Raw genomic sequence first — 12,912 nt, forward strand, 5'->3', positions numbered from 1 at the left:
GATTCCCGCGAGCAGCGAACCTGGCGAGAAGCGCAAAGGGAAAATCCCACCGAAACCACCGAGATCACCGAGGTTACACACAGCATACCCGGCGGCCAGCTGAGCGCCAGGTCTTACTTAAGCTGCGGCTTATCTAATGTAAAGCTTGGCAAGGCAGAATACCCAGACGTTCGACCGCACGTCAGAGCGGTGAGCTCTAGGCGGACAGTGTTTGGTTGCACGAAAAAGAGCCAAGCCTCATCTTCTCCTAAAAGGAATACATACCTAGCCAACGTACACCACCGCGGGCTTTTCGCATCCCGCGGGCCATCGTACATATGTGCGCTGCTGATGAGGTACGTAGGCCAGACGCTCCGCTCCGCACGCGTCCATTGATAGTCGGGCCATCACTATCACCGTCAACACCGTCTTCGCCAATGACTCCGTCCATGTCTTGCCAGCGCAGCACGATACGACCGCACAGGTGTAAACGTCAGTGACACGGTCTCATCCTCATCCTCCAGGGGGGGTCGCTCATGTATGTAATACCAGCCTGCCAGCCCAGGCCTGCGATGCGATGCGATGCGATACAACAGATGCGGTAACTTAATACGCACCCGCACACCCTAAGCCCTGTACAACGTCCCGTAAATAGAGATACCGTGCATCTATTCCATCTGACTCTGGTTTAGTCTCGGACGAGAGGGGGCAGGAACGATTGCGGACGGATGAGAAGACAGGGTGTTACCGAGGTCAGACGGAGTGTGTCCACGGCGCCGAAAAGAAGGTCCAACAACGTGCACCACGGCCTGCGTCTTCCTCAGCCCAGCAGGGTGCAACAATGGCCGCCCAGCCCCGAGTACTCTCGGCGGAGGAGCAAGAAACACGCCGAACGACACAATCACGCCGCCGTAAGGTAGTGCTGCGCATCTCTGCCCAGTCAGATCATTTGCCATGTCTGAGACACGCAAGAAAACGAACCTCTCAACTCACACTCAAAACACTCACACTCGCACTCGCATGCTTCAGCCCTATTTTTCCTTATTCCTGGTTTTCTTAGCGACTCGGCTCGGCGGAGGGGCGGCAGGGGCTTGGTCTTTTGAGGTCACGTCGGACGGTCGCTTGCGGCCAGCTCGGCCGGGAAAGTCGGTCAACTTCGGTCATCCTGCATCCGACTCCTGCGTGTGCCGCTTGGTGATCTTCACACTACCGTTTGTACCTCTATGTCCCCCCAATCCGATCCTGCCTTGCCTGCCAGAAGGCTAACATCAAATCGGCGAGACATTCATCCTCTCTCTCTTCCATCTCATGACATGATGTTCACAGACAGCATCGTCATTCACACACGAGAAAACAAACCCCCGAATCTGACCCAAACACAGCATAGCTCGTCCATCTACTGCACAGCAATCAAGGAAGCCCATCCCACCCGCAAATCCCGCGCTAGCTCGCCAAAAGATCCCAGAATACGGCACACGAAAGAGAGGCCAAACACTAATGGGGGATGTGAGAGGTTCGTTACCCCTTCCCCGCCGCCCGTATCTCGACACGCTAGCGCGCTGGCCTGCCTAGTCAGAGAGTCTACTTTGACCTGCGTCACTGTCGTTCAGTAGCATACAAACCCTTTCCCTTCTATAGTACATGGACTGGCATCCATCACCGCCTTATGACGATTACCATGGAGCCAGCGCCTCTAATACGCATAAACGACCTCCTTGCCGCCGTTCTCTTGTTACACCTCTCTGCTTCTCTCTCGCGCAGAAGCGCCGAGGAGCGCAAGGCGCCTCGCCGTGCCGTGCGCCTACATCTCCCCCTCATCACCGACATCGTGCCAATTCACCATTCAGGGAAAAATGCGTAATCACCAGTCAAGGAGAATGAATCCTTCCCTTGAGCATGCCGATGCTCTTTTCCCTCACCTCGAGCCACAAATCTGGAAGCCTCATGGCTGATAATTCCTCCGGAGTCACATCTCAACATCGCTGGGCAAACCGTTTTTTGAACTCTTCTTTCCTAAAAGGCCAAGTACAACCAGGAGCTCAGACTAGCGGCAGTGACAAGATTCAATGATCGCCGCCCAGCTGAAAAAAAGTTGACGTGACCAGGGTGTGTTGTGTGTGTGTGTGTGTGTGTGGTGTGCGCCAAACGGGACCATGTCATGGTTACACACGGACTGCAGCATTCCCTCAGATTGGATAGACAACAACTGCGCCAAGCGCCCCTTCCAACTATTACCTACACCCAAGCACATATTCGTACATACGAGCAAATGCGATAGTCTGTCGATTTTGTTGACCTTTTCGTGATGAGCCACCGCCTCTCTCTTTCTCTTCATTTCTCCACAGGCTCAGGCAGCGTTCTCTAAAATGAAAACATAATCCCCACGTGCTTCCTTCTTCCCCATCCCACCAAGAAATGTTTCAACACGGGTTCATGGATATTAAAGCCGGAACAAACAACCCAATCAAAAAGACCTGCGACGACTGAATATGCCCTGCCCAATCCCACGAGGCTGTTTCTGCGGTCGATCGTCAGAAATGGCGTGTATCTTGCAAATCAAACCATGCTTCCCCAAGGTGTTCAGCCTAACGGTAGAGAGCGGTAGACCAAGTCATATTCATGAAACATGTTCAAACCAGACACGCCCAACGGAAATACCGCCGCCGGCGTACCGATTCCGTCCCCCTCCGACACCTTACCTCGACGACGTCTCTCTCGAGGCAAGGTGTACTGCGTACCGTACCTACTCTGTGGCTGAGCCCCTTCCTCCTCACCCCCCGTCACACGGCCCAAACAGGGAATCACATAACAATCTCTCGTCAGATGCTTAAGGCGCGGTACTGGTGAAATTAAAGCTTCTGACACGGCGAAAAAATACAGTACAGCCTTTTTGCGTGCGATTCCTTCCGCGACGGAAGCGAGGCCGTTTCTGGCGTTTTTGGCTAATGGAGGGGGAGGGGGCGTGTGTTGTACAGAACATGGGCTCACCTCGAGAGTCTCTCTGTCTTGCTTAGCCTCTCCCGCTCCCGCCACCCCATGTCCCTTCCTTCCTCGTGCTCGCCCGTCAATGAGTGTGTTCTGCCTGTAAAAAATTCAAGGGCGAGGTGGAATTATGTGCTGCGTATGCCCGATCTGGGGCATCTGTGTGATGCGGTGTAGTGTCGCTAGGGCGGGATGCGGTGCAGGCATGTCATTGAGAACGCTCATGTGTATTTTCCCAAACAGGGTATCTCTCTATTATTACCGAGTATTGCGTTCTCCTCCTCTTATTTGTATGTCTGCCGTCGAATCATAGAAATCGTTAATGTCTACGGCTATTTGCAGCACCAACCTACGGTTGTTGTAATAGCCGTTGTCGTAAAGAAAAAATCTCCTCTCCCCCAGGCCAGGGGGTGTGAAAGCCTGAAGAAGGTGAGCCGTCATCGTATCCGTGAGGATGATGATGATGATGACTGATGAACTGCACCCCTCCCTGGCCGCCCCACAGGGCTCCGCTGAATGCGAGGGACACGGAAACAAAAAAGGTCCCTTCGCAGCCCCATATTAAAAACGATAGAGAGACAACCCTTTTCGCCAGAGTCTCCTCATCGTCCCGAATATGCCTTGCGCCACACATATGCAAGAGCCTTTCAAACCACCACCATGTCGTATCAGATGGACAATCCATCATCCCCAATTCCCAAGGAATGCAAAAGAGTACAGACCCAGGAACCAAACATGGGCAGAAAAGGGTGAGCAAAATCGAAACACAGCCTCCGCCGCCATGCAGAAACACCACACAGGAAACAAAAAAAACAAAAAGTGACCGAACTCCGAGAACCTCTCCCAACCACCCTCACCCCTCATCCTGTGCTAATGCAGCTCCGCTCTGCCTGCATCTTCAGATGTGGGTGTGCGCAAAGCCACACAGCCTGCGTAGAACCCTTCTCGAAGCCTTCCCAGTCGGGTAAGGCTCGACATGCCGATGTCGACACGCAGCGAAGGCCACCAACACCTTCCCCTCGCAGCACCACTTCGTACTCCCAGAATCCCGTTCGTTTCTCACTTCTGGGTCGTACACACACGCCCGCGCACCCCTCCCCATGCCTTCCCGCTCCACATGACTGCTCGAGAAGAAACATGTTCCCATGCAAGAGGGCCACAGCGCCAATCGCATCTAGACTCAAAAGGTGAAAACTCCAACCATTCAAACAGTTTGAACGGCCTAGGCAAGGCACCTTTGGGTCCAACCAGCAGGCAGGCAGGAAGAAGCGACCGGGGGCCTTTTGATTCGGAGTCTGACGCTGCCGCCGACTCTTAGCTCGACTGACAGCTGTTGCCGCCGCCGGTCCACCAGTTCCGAGAAGAGAGGCCACCAAGACCGAGTCCGTGATTGGCTACCTTGGCCTATCCGCAGCGAACCACTGGGCCCTGGTGAGAAAACTTGCGAACGCACTGGTTGAACCCAAACGTCATGATCTCTCGTCGCCGAGCTCGCAGAATACGTAGGTCGAGAGAGGGAGTCTGAGAGCCGTGTCTGTGTGCGCATGCCATGGTGGTGTTCGCTGGCCCGCGGGACCTCAGCCGCACTATTGTAAGTTTGCTCAAAGTCCAATGAGAAACTCCCCGTCCGAATGAGTCGGCGTGGTCAGAGTCGTGTCGGGCAACGGACCCCGGAGGGCATCCTTGGGGTGGCAGAGGCATGGCCCAAGATGTGCGGAAAGAACAACACATCCACCACCACTTGATCGCGCGCGCGCACACACGCCCCCCCGGAAACCTGGTTTCGTCTTCTCATGTCCCTTCCTCCGTAACCCGTTCGCGAACGTCGGTCGACACCATGTGGGGTATGTATGCTTCTTGCAGGTTCATCTTTGCTGCGCACTCTAGGCATCAGCATGTCCACCCAATGAGAAGTCCACTCTGCAAAGAGGCGCAGCCGGCGTAGCAGCTTTCTCTTGTGTCTCTCTTCCCTTGACCGCAGCTTCGTCTCCATCGTCGCGACTCGACTCGACTCGACTCGAGGAGCTTCGAGGTCGACAGCTCCGGGCAATGCTCGCGCTCGAGCTCAATGCCAACCTCTGGCTCGCTTACGCTTGTCTTCGCACGGGTTCTTGCATTTGGGGCAGACATGGTCGGGGTACGAGTTGACATCGACCCTGATCAGGCACTTTGAGCACCGCCACCACCGGGACGACAGATTACGGCCCTGGAGCCAGCTGTCATCCACGTGCGTGCCCCGCTTGAAGATGTCCTCGTTGTGATAGTCTCGCAGGTGGTCGCGGAAGTGGTCTCGTCGTCCGAACGGTTCGTTCCTCCTCGAACACTTGGGATAATCGCACTTGTGAGCCTCCTTCTTGGACGGGTCCTGGTGCACTTGTCTGTAGTGTCTCTCGAGGTCTGCCTTTCTCTTGAAAGGGTTCGCGGTGCAGCCGGCTTCCAGGCAGGGAAACTTGTAGTCTACCACCTCTTGCTGTTCTTGTCCTCTGCAGTTTTTCACAGCATTGTTAGCTTCCATCCGTGTTGGGGAAAAGAGGCCTCCCTGTCGTCTACTCACCCCTGGTGAGGTATCACCGCTGGATACTGCCCTGCAGGAACGAATCGTGGTTTCATCTGCCAGTAACCTCCATCCTCAGTGGGGACGTAGTCATATTTTGACCAGTCGACGTCGCCATAGTAGGAATCCGTCGACTGCTGCGCCGAAGAGGACGCGGCGGTGGCGTAGTCGTCGCCGTAATAACCGCCGGCGTCCTCGCCGTAGTACGACGCATAGCTGTTGTCCGTCGGGGAGTGGCTCATGTTCGTCGTGTGGTAAGCGTAGGACATGCCTGGCGATCCAGGCGAGCCGTAGGAGGACGGGGTGAGAGGCTCTCTGCTTGAGCTGGTGTCGGACAGCTGTCTAACGAGCGCCGGTGCCTCTAGGAACGTGGGAGATTCAAGGAAGTCTCCTCCCGCCGACACTGGAGACGTTGCGTTAACATAATAGCTCGCGCCGCGGTAGTATTGGCTGCCCATTGTGTGATGGGTGAACAACTGTCGTGCTGTCTAAACCGTTTTGTATCCCGGTCTGTGGATAGCAGTTCAGTAAGGAGAGGGTCGCCCTTGACTAGGTGAATTGGGAAGTAAAGGATAGCATGTGGTCGAGGGGAGGTTGGCCCGGAAGCAAACTTGCTGGGGGTATTGAAGTAGAAATCTGTGATGACTTACACAATCAGATGCCGCTACGGGATGGTCGTGGGGGTCTGACTTCAGATGGATGCAAGCGTGGCGTGCAAGCAGCTTCCCATCTGTAAAGCTTAGAAGTTGGTTGGCTGGCGTCCGAGTTGTTTCTGGCCGCCTCGGGGGGGTGTTTACGCTTTGGTAAGGAGTGTGGGTGCTTCTTTCTTTTACCTCAAACTAGACAGATCGACCTTTTGGCTCGGGGAGCTTGATGTTTGGCGTTTGGAAGGATTGAACAGTTGGAATGTGTGAAGTGATTACAAACAATGGATACACGAGTCGGGTGGGAAACGGGTGGTTCAAGTATTACGGACACGAAGGCAAGGCAAAGCCAAGTTCACCGCCATGCTCGATGAAGGAATACGTCAACCTCGAGCGGCACGGCTAGGTAGAGAGACACGAGATGTGGTAGCAGAAGTAGCGGAATGGAGTCATGGTTGTCCACCCGGCGCACATGGCTTCATCTCCGTAAGACGGCCTTGGGTCCCCCCTTGGTCTTGGCTAATGGGGAGCCTCAAAAGGGCGCAAATCGCAAATCAAGCTGGTAACCTAGGGTCAACTTAGCCCCCTGGACCTGTGCCGTGTAGGGTCGAGATGGATTAAGTTATGTGCCTAGGCGGCGCGAAGCGAGGAGACAACTGCAGGTGCTGGGGACCTTGGGATCCTCCACACACAAGTTGAAGCTCTCAGAGGCGGTCCTCGGTGAGTGACATACTTCTAGAAAGGGGCTTAGAAGCCGCAAGCCACCCAGTCGATGGATTCAACGCGCGAAGACATGCATGTACTAGCAGCTGGCACGTCGACGTATTGGCAACATGTGTAGACAAGGTCAGCTCAGACCCGCCGCACTCCCCCCGTACCCATGGCGATTTGTGGATGTACGAGCAGCGTCCTATCACTAGACAGGGCTGGCGGGGGAATAAAGTGTCGGGACGTGCAGGGAAGGGGGCCTCAACGGCCGTTTACATGGACATCTCGTCGGAAGGGGGTCGACTTCAGGAGACTTGCGGGCTGGGCAGTCAGCTCTGAGAAACGCTGGGTTGACGCTCATTGGCAAAGATACTAACGACCCAAGACATGTCTGGTAGACCCAAAAGATAAACCGGGGCAGGGTAAGGGCTATTACGGAAATGTTTCTGGCGGTCGGTTTGGACGGCACGAAGAGTCGAGGAGTCGAGACAGGGTCAAGGCAAGGACAAGGTCAATCAACCCGGAGTTGGGGACAGCATGTACTGCATTTTAGGCTTGTTCTTGTTGGTAGGGGCGTTGGACTGGTGGTGGTGTATGCAGTCACGTATGGAGAAGTATGGTGCAAGGTACCTTGTTTTAGCTCAAGTAGGTACTCCTACTCTGTTAGTATCCATAGAGCAGGGTAAAAGAAGGTAAGTGGTAAGGTAGGCTTGGCATGTTCTTGTCGTGTTGTTGGTGGTGTGCGGTGGTGGTCCCTAGGCAAGGGGTCGTTTGTGTCTAGCTCGAGCAGGAGAGACCAGTAAGAGCAGTGTTGACTAGAAAAACAGGGGCGAGATATGTCATGGCAATGCTCAGGTTATTCGCTGATTGGAACGAGTGAGCAGACGGGGGCTCGGGGCGGACTTGGCAGGAATGCGATGCGGCTGTCGAGTTGAGATAGAGGTGAAGATCGGAATCGCGGAGGAGGCTTGACTCGAAGAGTAACACACTATGTCGTTGCCTGGCCGGGCCCCGCACTGCCACACTAGTGGCCCCGTGAACGCTTGCAGTCCTTGCAGCCCAGGGTCCAACATGCTGAAGTGGAATCAGCCGAGAGACAATGGTACCGCAAATCACGAACCGCTCACTGGCCATTCGTACTATGCAGTAATAAGGCAGGTGAGGCCATGACCCGGTGGCAGCAGCATGCGCTGCGAGCATGCGTCTGGCTGCCGAGCCCAGGCATGAGCAAGCATCAAAGGAGGCACGGTCAGGTAGCGCGACGCGAGCGCACTTCGTACCTCGGTTGACGCTTCCATGCCCCATGTCCTCGAGATGGACTCAACGCTCACCATCCAAAGGTATGACTGGTCGGCCGAATGGCCGACTGGGCTGCGCAGTTGCAGTGCAACCGCCGTCAGGATGTCTGTTCTGCCTTCGGGGGCCAATCCGCTGGATCCGCCGCAGAGCTGCATGACCGCCCACCTGAATAGCCTGAGAGACCCAGATGGGCCAGAGTCAGCAGGCGAGTGAGATGCAATGAAGACGAACTCTGGACCTCTTCCGGCCTACTTGCCCGGCCAGATTGCCCACTCTGACAGTCTCAAGCGGTCCGTCCTGGATAGCAGGTTCCACGGAGGGTAATGGCCACGGTGGCCGATGACGGTCTATGACTGGGGCTGCAGTTGTGTACCTTCTCTCATTTTGCGGTGTTTGCCCGTCTCTTCGACTCATCCTGCTCGTCTTCGTCGCCGATACGATGCATTTTGGCATTGGGTCAGCTGTCTCCGAGGAAATGGGTCGCGCCGTCGCTGTTTGCGACAAAAATGCAAAGAAGGGTCGCCCACCCCCTGGCAGGCCGAATGGGGAAAAAGATACGGCGGGCCTGCGGAGTGCCTCAGCGGTCGAGCTGACAGGCGAAGGGGATGTGATGTGCCGCGATGCAGTGCGGGCGATTGACTCGGTGAAAGCTAAGTGACGAAGCGAAGCGCTCTCCATCGCTTGCCCTCAATGCCAATGGGTGTCTGCCGGTTGGTTCACCCCAAAAGCGCGCAACACTGAGAGGCGACATTGGCACACGAGATCCATCCCCGATGGAGACATTGTTCGGACGAGCCATTTTCTGGAAGACGCAAAGAATGTTCTTCTGCAGCAAGCTCGGGGCGATTCGAGGGGAGACATCGTCTCGAGGCGGTGGGTTCCAACGAGCTTGTCATCTCCGCCAACTGCAAGAGAATGTCATGTGTGGCCAAAATGGAGTCCAGGCTCGGTCATGATCAGAGGGTAAGGTCCTCAGGTCGTCCAATGTGCCCGCCGTGTACGGCCCCGGCTCCTGGGTTGGACCCGACCGCTGTGCTGCTGTCATAGTGGGGCCCGTCTCGCCTTCTAGAAAACTTCCATCGCTTAACGCACCTTAATGGCAAGGTAAAGGTACCTAGATGATGACCTGGGTGATGGTATCGTTCCGCGGGCCCCACGACATTGCCCACTCCGACTCCATCCCCTGCCACCACAACCATCTCTACCACCACCAACACGAACTGCATTTACTCTGTTCTGTTTTGTACTGCCTGCCTGCCTGTCTGGCATTTCCCTTGTGTCTACTTAACCGCTTTAGGCACCTTGCCTCACCTTATCTACATTGCCCGACCTTACCTAACCTCCAAAATGCGATGCACCTCCTCCCCTGCTGACGACTACCTTACGTTGCTGCTCTTCCCTGCAGCTACCTCCTACTTACCAGGTACCTACCTGGCTACATACCGCCATCGTTCTTGCTTAAACTTAACTGGCTGCCTACGCTCAACCACTCATCTGCGTCCAAGCCGACTTCCTACCTGGAGCTTCTACGCCCGGCTTATGATATGACATGGTGGCGGAGCTTCTTTATTGCAGACGGCAACGGCTTCGCTGGCCCTGTCGTCGTCCCTCACTGTAACCATCTGTGGTCATTTTTGCCTCGAAAGAGACGATTATGGGGTCATTCGGTAACTTGCAACCGAGCAACTCAGAAACACACACATCATCGAGGCTGAGCAGCCGCGTATGGCCCCAGACACCATGTGTTGTGGGTGGCTGCCTTACAGGTAGACGCGACTGTGCCGTTGTGATGTGCAGCACCATCTAGAACTACTAGTGGCTGCTGCCAAGTTTCAACCTAAACCCAGCTTCAACCGCAGTCATCGATATGTGTAACCATGACGCACCCCCTCATTAACCAAGCATTCTTTGCCATTGGGCAATCGTGGACATAGATCGCCCGAGGCAAGAGCACAAGTCGGGTATCACCATGAGCATACTTGCAACCACCAAGGGTAAAAGCCCCATCTGGGGTCACGCGGCGGTGGCAGGACATTTCTTCTTCCATGTGCAAAGGTAGTATTCATCAGGCGGCCTATCGCCTAACCTTGAATGACCAGTCAGTAGTCAGTGTACTCAACAAAGATTGGGCCAGATCAGTCCTGGCCGTATGTTTCCGCAAAACGAGGCAAACGCCATTCCTCCCCGATACCAGAGGCTCGAGAAACCCATCCCAATCCGGGGCTACGCCTGGTAATACCGTGTGAACAATGCCACATATTCATACATCGTCCTCGAGGAACTTGTAGGCGAACTTGAAGTCCGCTTTTCTACGGTTCATCCTACGCGAGTCGTTAGTACTGGCTCTGGATTCTGACACCTCCAAAAAGAACTTACCATGTGCTCTCATAGTCGAAGAACCGGTATGTGCCTTGCTCAAACTCCTCCGTAATGTTCTTCGGCTCCTCATGGCGCTGGAACCAAGTCTGGTACTGCTTATGAAACCGCCAACTCTGATCCTTCAGCGCCTTGGCCGCAAGGTATTGTTGAGGCGTGCCTTGCTTGTAGTAGAAGACGTAGAATAGAGTATCAGGATCGATGCGCTGATACAGACGCGGGTCCTCGAATAGCGGAAGAGGCTCCGAAGGGAAGCCGGTTCCTGACGACGAAATGCGCACGTCGGGGCGGTAGGTTCGTGGTACATCCGTGTCCATAATGTCGGGGCACATGGCTTGCGATGCCTGGAGCATGCGCTGCGTGGTTGCTGAGGTGTAAGAAGGCGGGCGCTTGCGTGAAGTCTCGAACGACTCGACGAGGTCTTGGAGAGACGCGGGAAGGTGGTATATCGACTCTTCTTCTTCTTCCTCCACAACGGGCTTGACACCGTTGGCGGCGCCGTTCGTTTGAGCAGCTATAGATAGTCAGCATATGAAGTCGACTGCAATTCCATGGCAGCTTACCCTTGGCAGCTTCCGCCGCCTCCGCCGCGGCTTGGTTCTTGGCTGCCCGCTTTTCCGCTTTGCTCGGAGTGGGCATTGCCTTTGCGCTGGTTGCGGGGGTCTCGCTCGAGCTTGCTGACGGTACCGTCGGCTGCTTGATCTCCAGCTCTTTCGCAGCGACTGGGTGTGCGGATGTCGTTGCTGGAGAGTTTGCTACGCTCGTCTTGGCCTGCGCTGGACTGGCAATGGCGACGGGTTGGGCGCCTGGTGGAGGTGGCAACGGGGAGATCCCAATCTTATCCGACGCCGCTGCTGCCGCCGCCGCGGACGCGTACTTGAGGCCTTCTGCAGGTCTTGCGGGAACAGATGCTGGCTTCATGACGGGGCCGCTCGAGTTGCCGTTGCTGATAGTCGCTAATGGCGTATGCAGCGTCGCCAGCGCCGGTAAGGGGGACTTGGATTGCGCACTCGATCTCCGTCCTGATGCAGATACCTCGGCCACTGCCTTTGGCTTTGCGCTTGGAGGCTTGATGATCTCGGGCTCCGGTGTTGGCTCCTCTGCTTGCGACTGGGCGTCTTGCGACGATCCCTTGTCACCATCCTGAGGGATGCCGTACACGCCCTCCTCCTCGTCCAGGTTCAAGTCATCGTACATCTCGTCATCCTCGATATAGTCATCGTTCATGCCATCCGAAACGTAATAGCGGATCAATTCCTCGAGGTCGGTCACTTGATCCGTATCCACGCCACCGTTCTCGAGGGATCTCCGAATTAGCTCAAGTTTGCTCTGATGCCATTTATGGCGCTCAATGATGCGCTCGATCTCGGCGATGCGCTCGACCTTGGCAGACTGGTTCTTGCCCTTCTTCATGGTGGCCTGTATCGATTCGCTCTCGGCTTCGAGGGTCTCGATCTGTTGTTCCAGCTCGTCGACCATGCTGCTAAGGAAATCGCTTGCCTCTGCCTTGGCCTGTTCTTGTGGGTCGAGTTTCGCTGAAGAGGCCAACCCTTCCTTGGAGTATGCCTTAGTCTTCATGGCCTTCTCGACGGCCTTGAACTTCTCCATTTGCTGCGAGAGAGTTAGCAGAGCCACGGAAGGCTACCGCGGGATCATGGGCCACCGACCGTCTCGATCAAGCGACGGTGTTCCAGTAAAGGAGCCTTGTCCTTGATATCGTTGCTTGCGGCCCATGTCTTGATCTGATCTCGTAGACGCTGTAGCTTCTTGATTTCACGCTTGAGGTTGTCCTCTAGCTTCTCCTTCTGAGAAATGTTATTCGATTGCTCGATTTTCTCGTAGATGGCCTCGAACTCGGCGACGCCTTCGGCCACCTTCTTGAAGCACTTGTCGACTTCTTGTTGCAGTTTTCGTGCCGCCATGATGCCTGATTGTGTGTGTACCAGGGATGGAGATCGTTCGTCCGGCTTGGAGTTTCGGTATCGACTGATTGGGTGTGTCAGGTATGGTTGTGGTGATTGATGGTGATAATGACAGCTTCGGATCGGAGCTCAGGCTCGTCTGATGCGCTATCGATGTGCCGATGGGCAGAGTGTGGGCGGTGATGAGGTTTTGTGTCCCTCGAATGACGACTACTGCGCCGAAAAATACCGGCGATCGGTGATTGCGCGATCCAAATTTGCTTGCAACAAACAGATGCGGCTGTTTGATGATTTGAGGCTGCGGAAGAAAGAACCGCCAGCTGGAGGCGTGGGTGAAAGCCGTGCGCCAAGGTGGGACGTCTGGAGGTACCTTATCTGTGGTAGAGGGGAAGTCTGAGGTGAGAGGTAAACAAGCACCAAATACTGGTGTAGTGAAGAATATTTATTT

The 12,912-nt window shown here is 55.2% G+C and overlaps 2 protein-coding genes across 2 annotated transcripts; both read right to left on the minus strand.

Moving 5' to 3' along the window:
• Window positions 1-5,026: 5,026 nt before the first annotated feature.
• GCG54_00011462 (uncharacterized protein) lies at window positions 5,027-5,973 on the minus strand (the record flags this gene model as incomplete). The annotated part of the gene is made up of 2 exons (XM_045411367.1): window positions 5,027-5,444; window positions 5,516-5,973. 2 exons carry the CDS (start codon window positions 5,971-5,973, stop codon window positions 5,027-5,029), a joined length of 876 nt encoding a protein of 291 aa, XP_045268425.1.
• A 4,453-nt stretch (window positions 5,974-10,426) lies between these two features.
• GCG54_00011463 (General negative regulator of transcription subunit 3) lies at window positions 10,427-12,464 on the minus strand (the record flags this gene model as incomplete). The annotated part of the gene is made up of 4 exons (XM_045411368.1): window positions 10,427-10,487; window positions 10,543-11,056; window positions 11,106-12,153; window positions 12,210-12,464. The coding sequence occupies 4 exons, from the start codon at window positions 12,462-12,464 to the stop codon at window positions 10,427-10,429; spliced, it is 1,878 nt and encodes a 625-aa protein (XP_045268426.1).
• Between the last annotated feature and the right edge of the window lie 448 nt (window positions 12,465-12,912).

Source organism: Colletotrichum gloeosporioides (genome assembly GCF_011800055.1).
Source record: "Colletotrichum gloeosporioides strain Lc1 chromosome Unknown consensus_17, whole genome shotgun sequence".
Lineage (NCBI taxonomy): Eukaryota > Fungi > Ascomycota > Sordariomycetes > Glomerellales > Glomerellaceae > Colletotrichum > Colletotrichum gloeosporioides.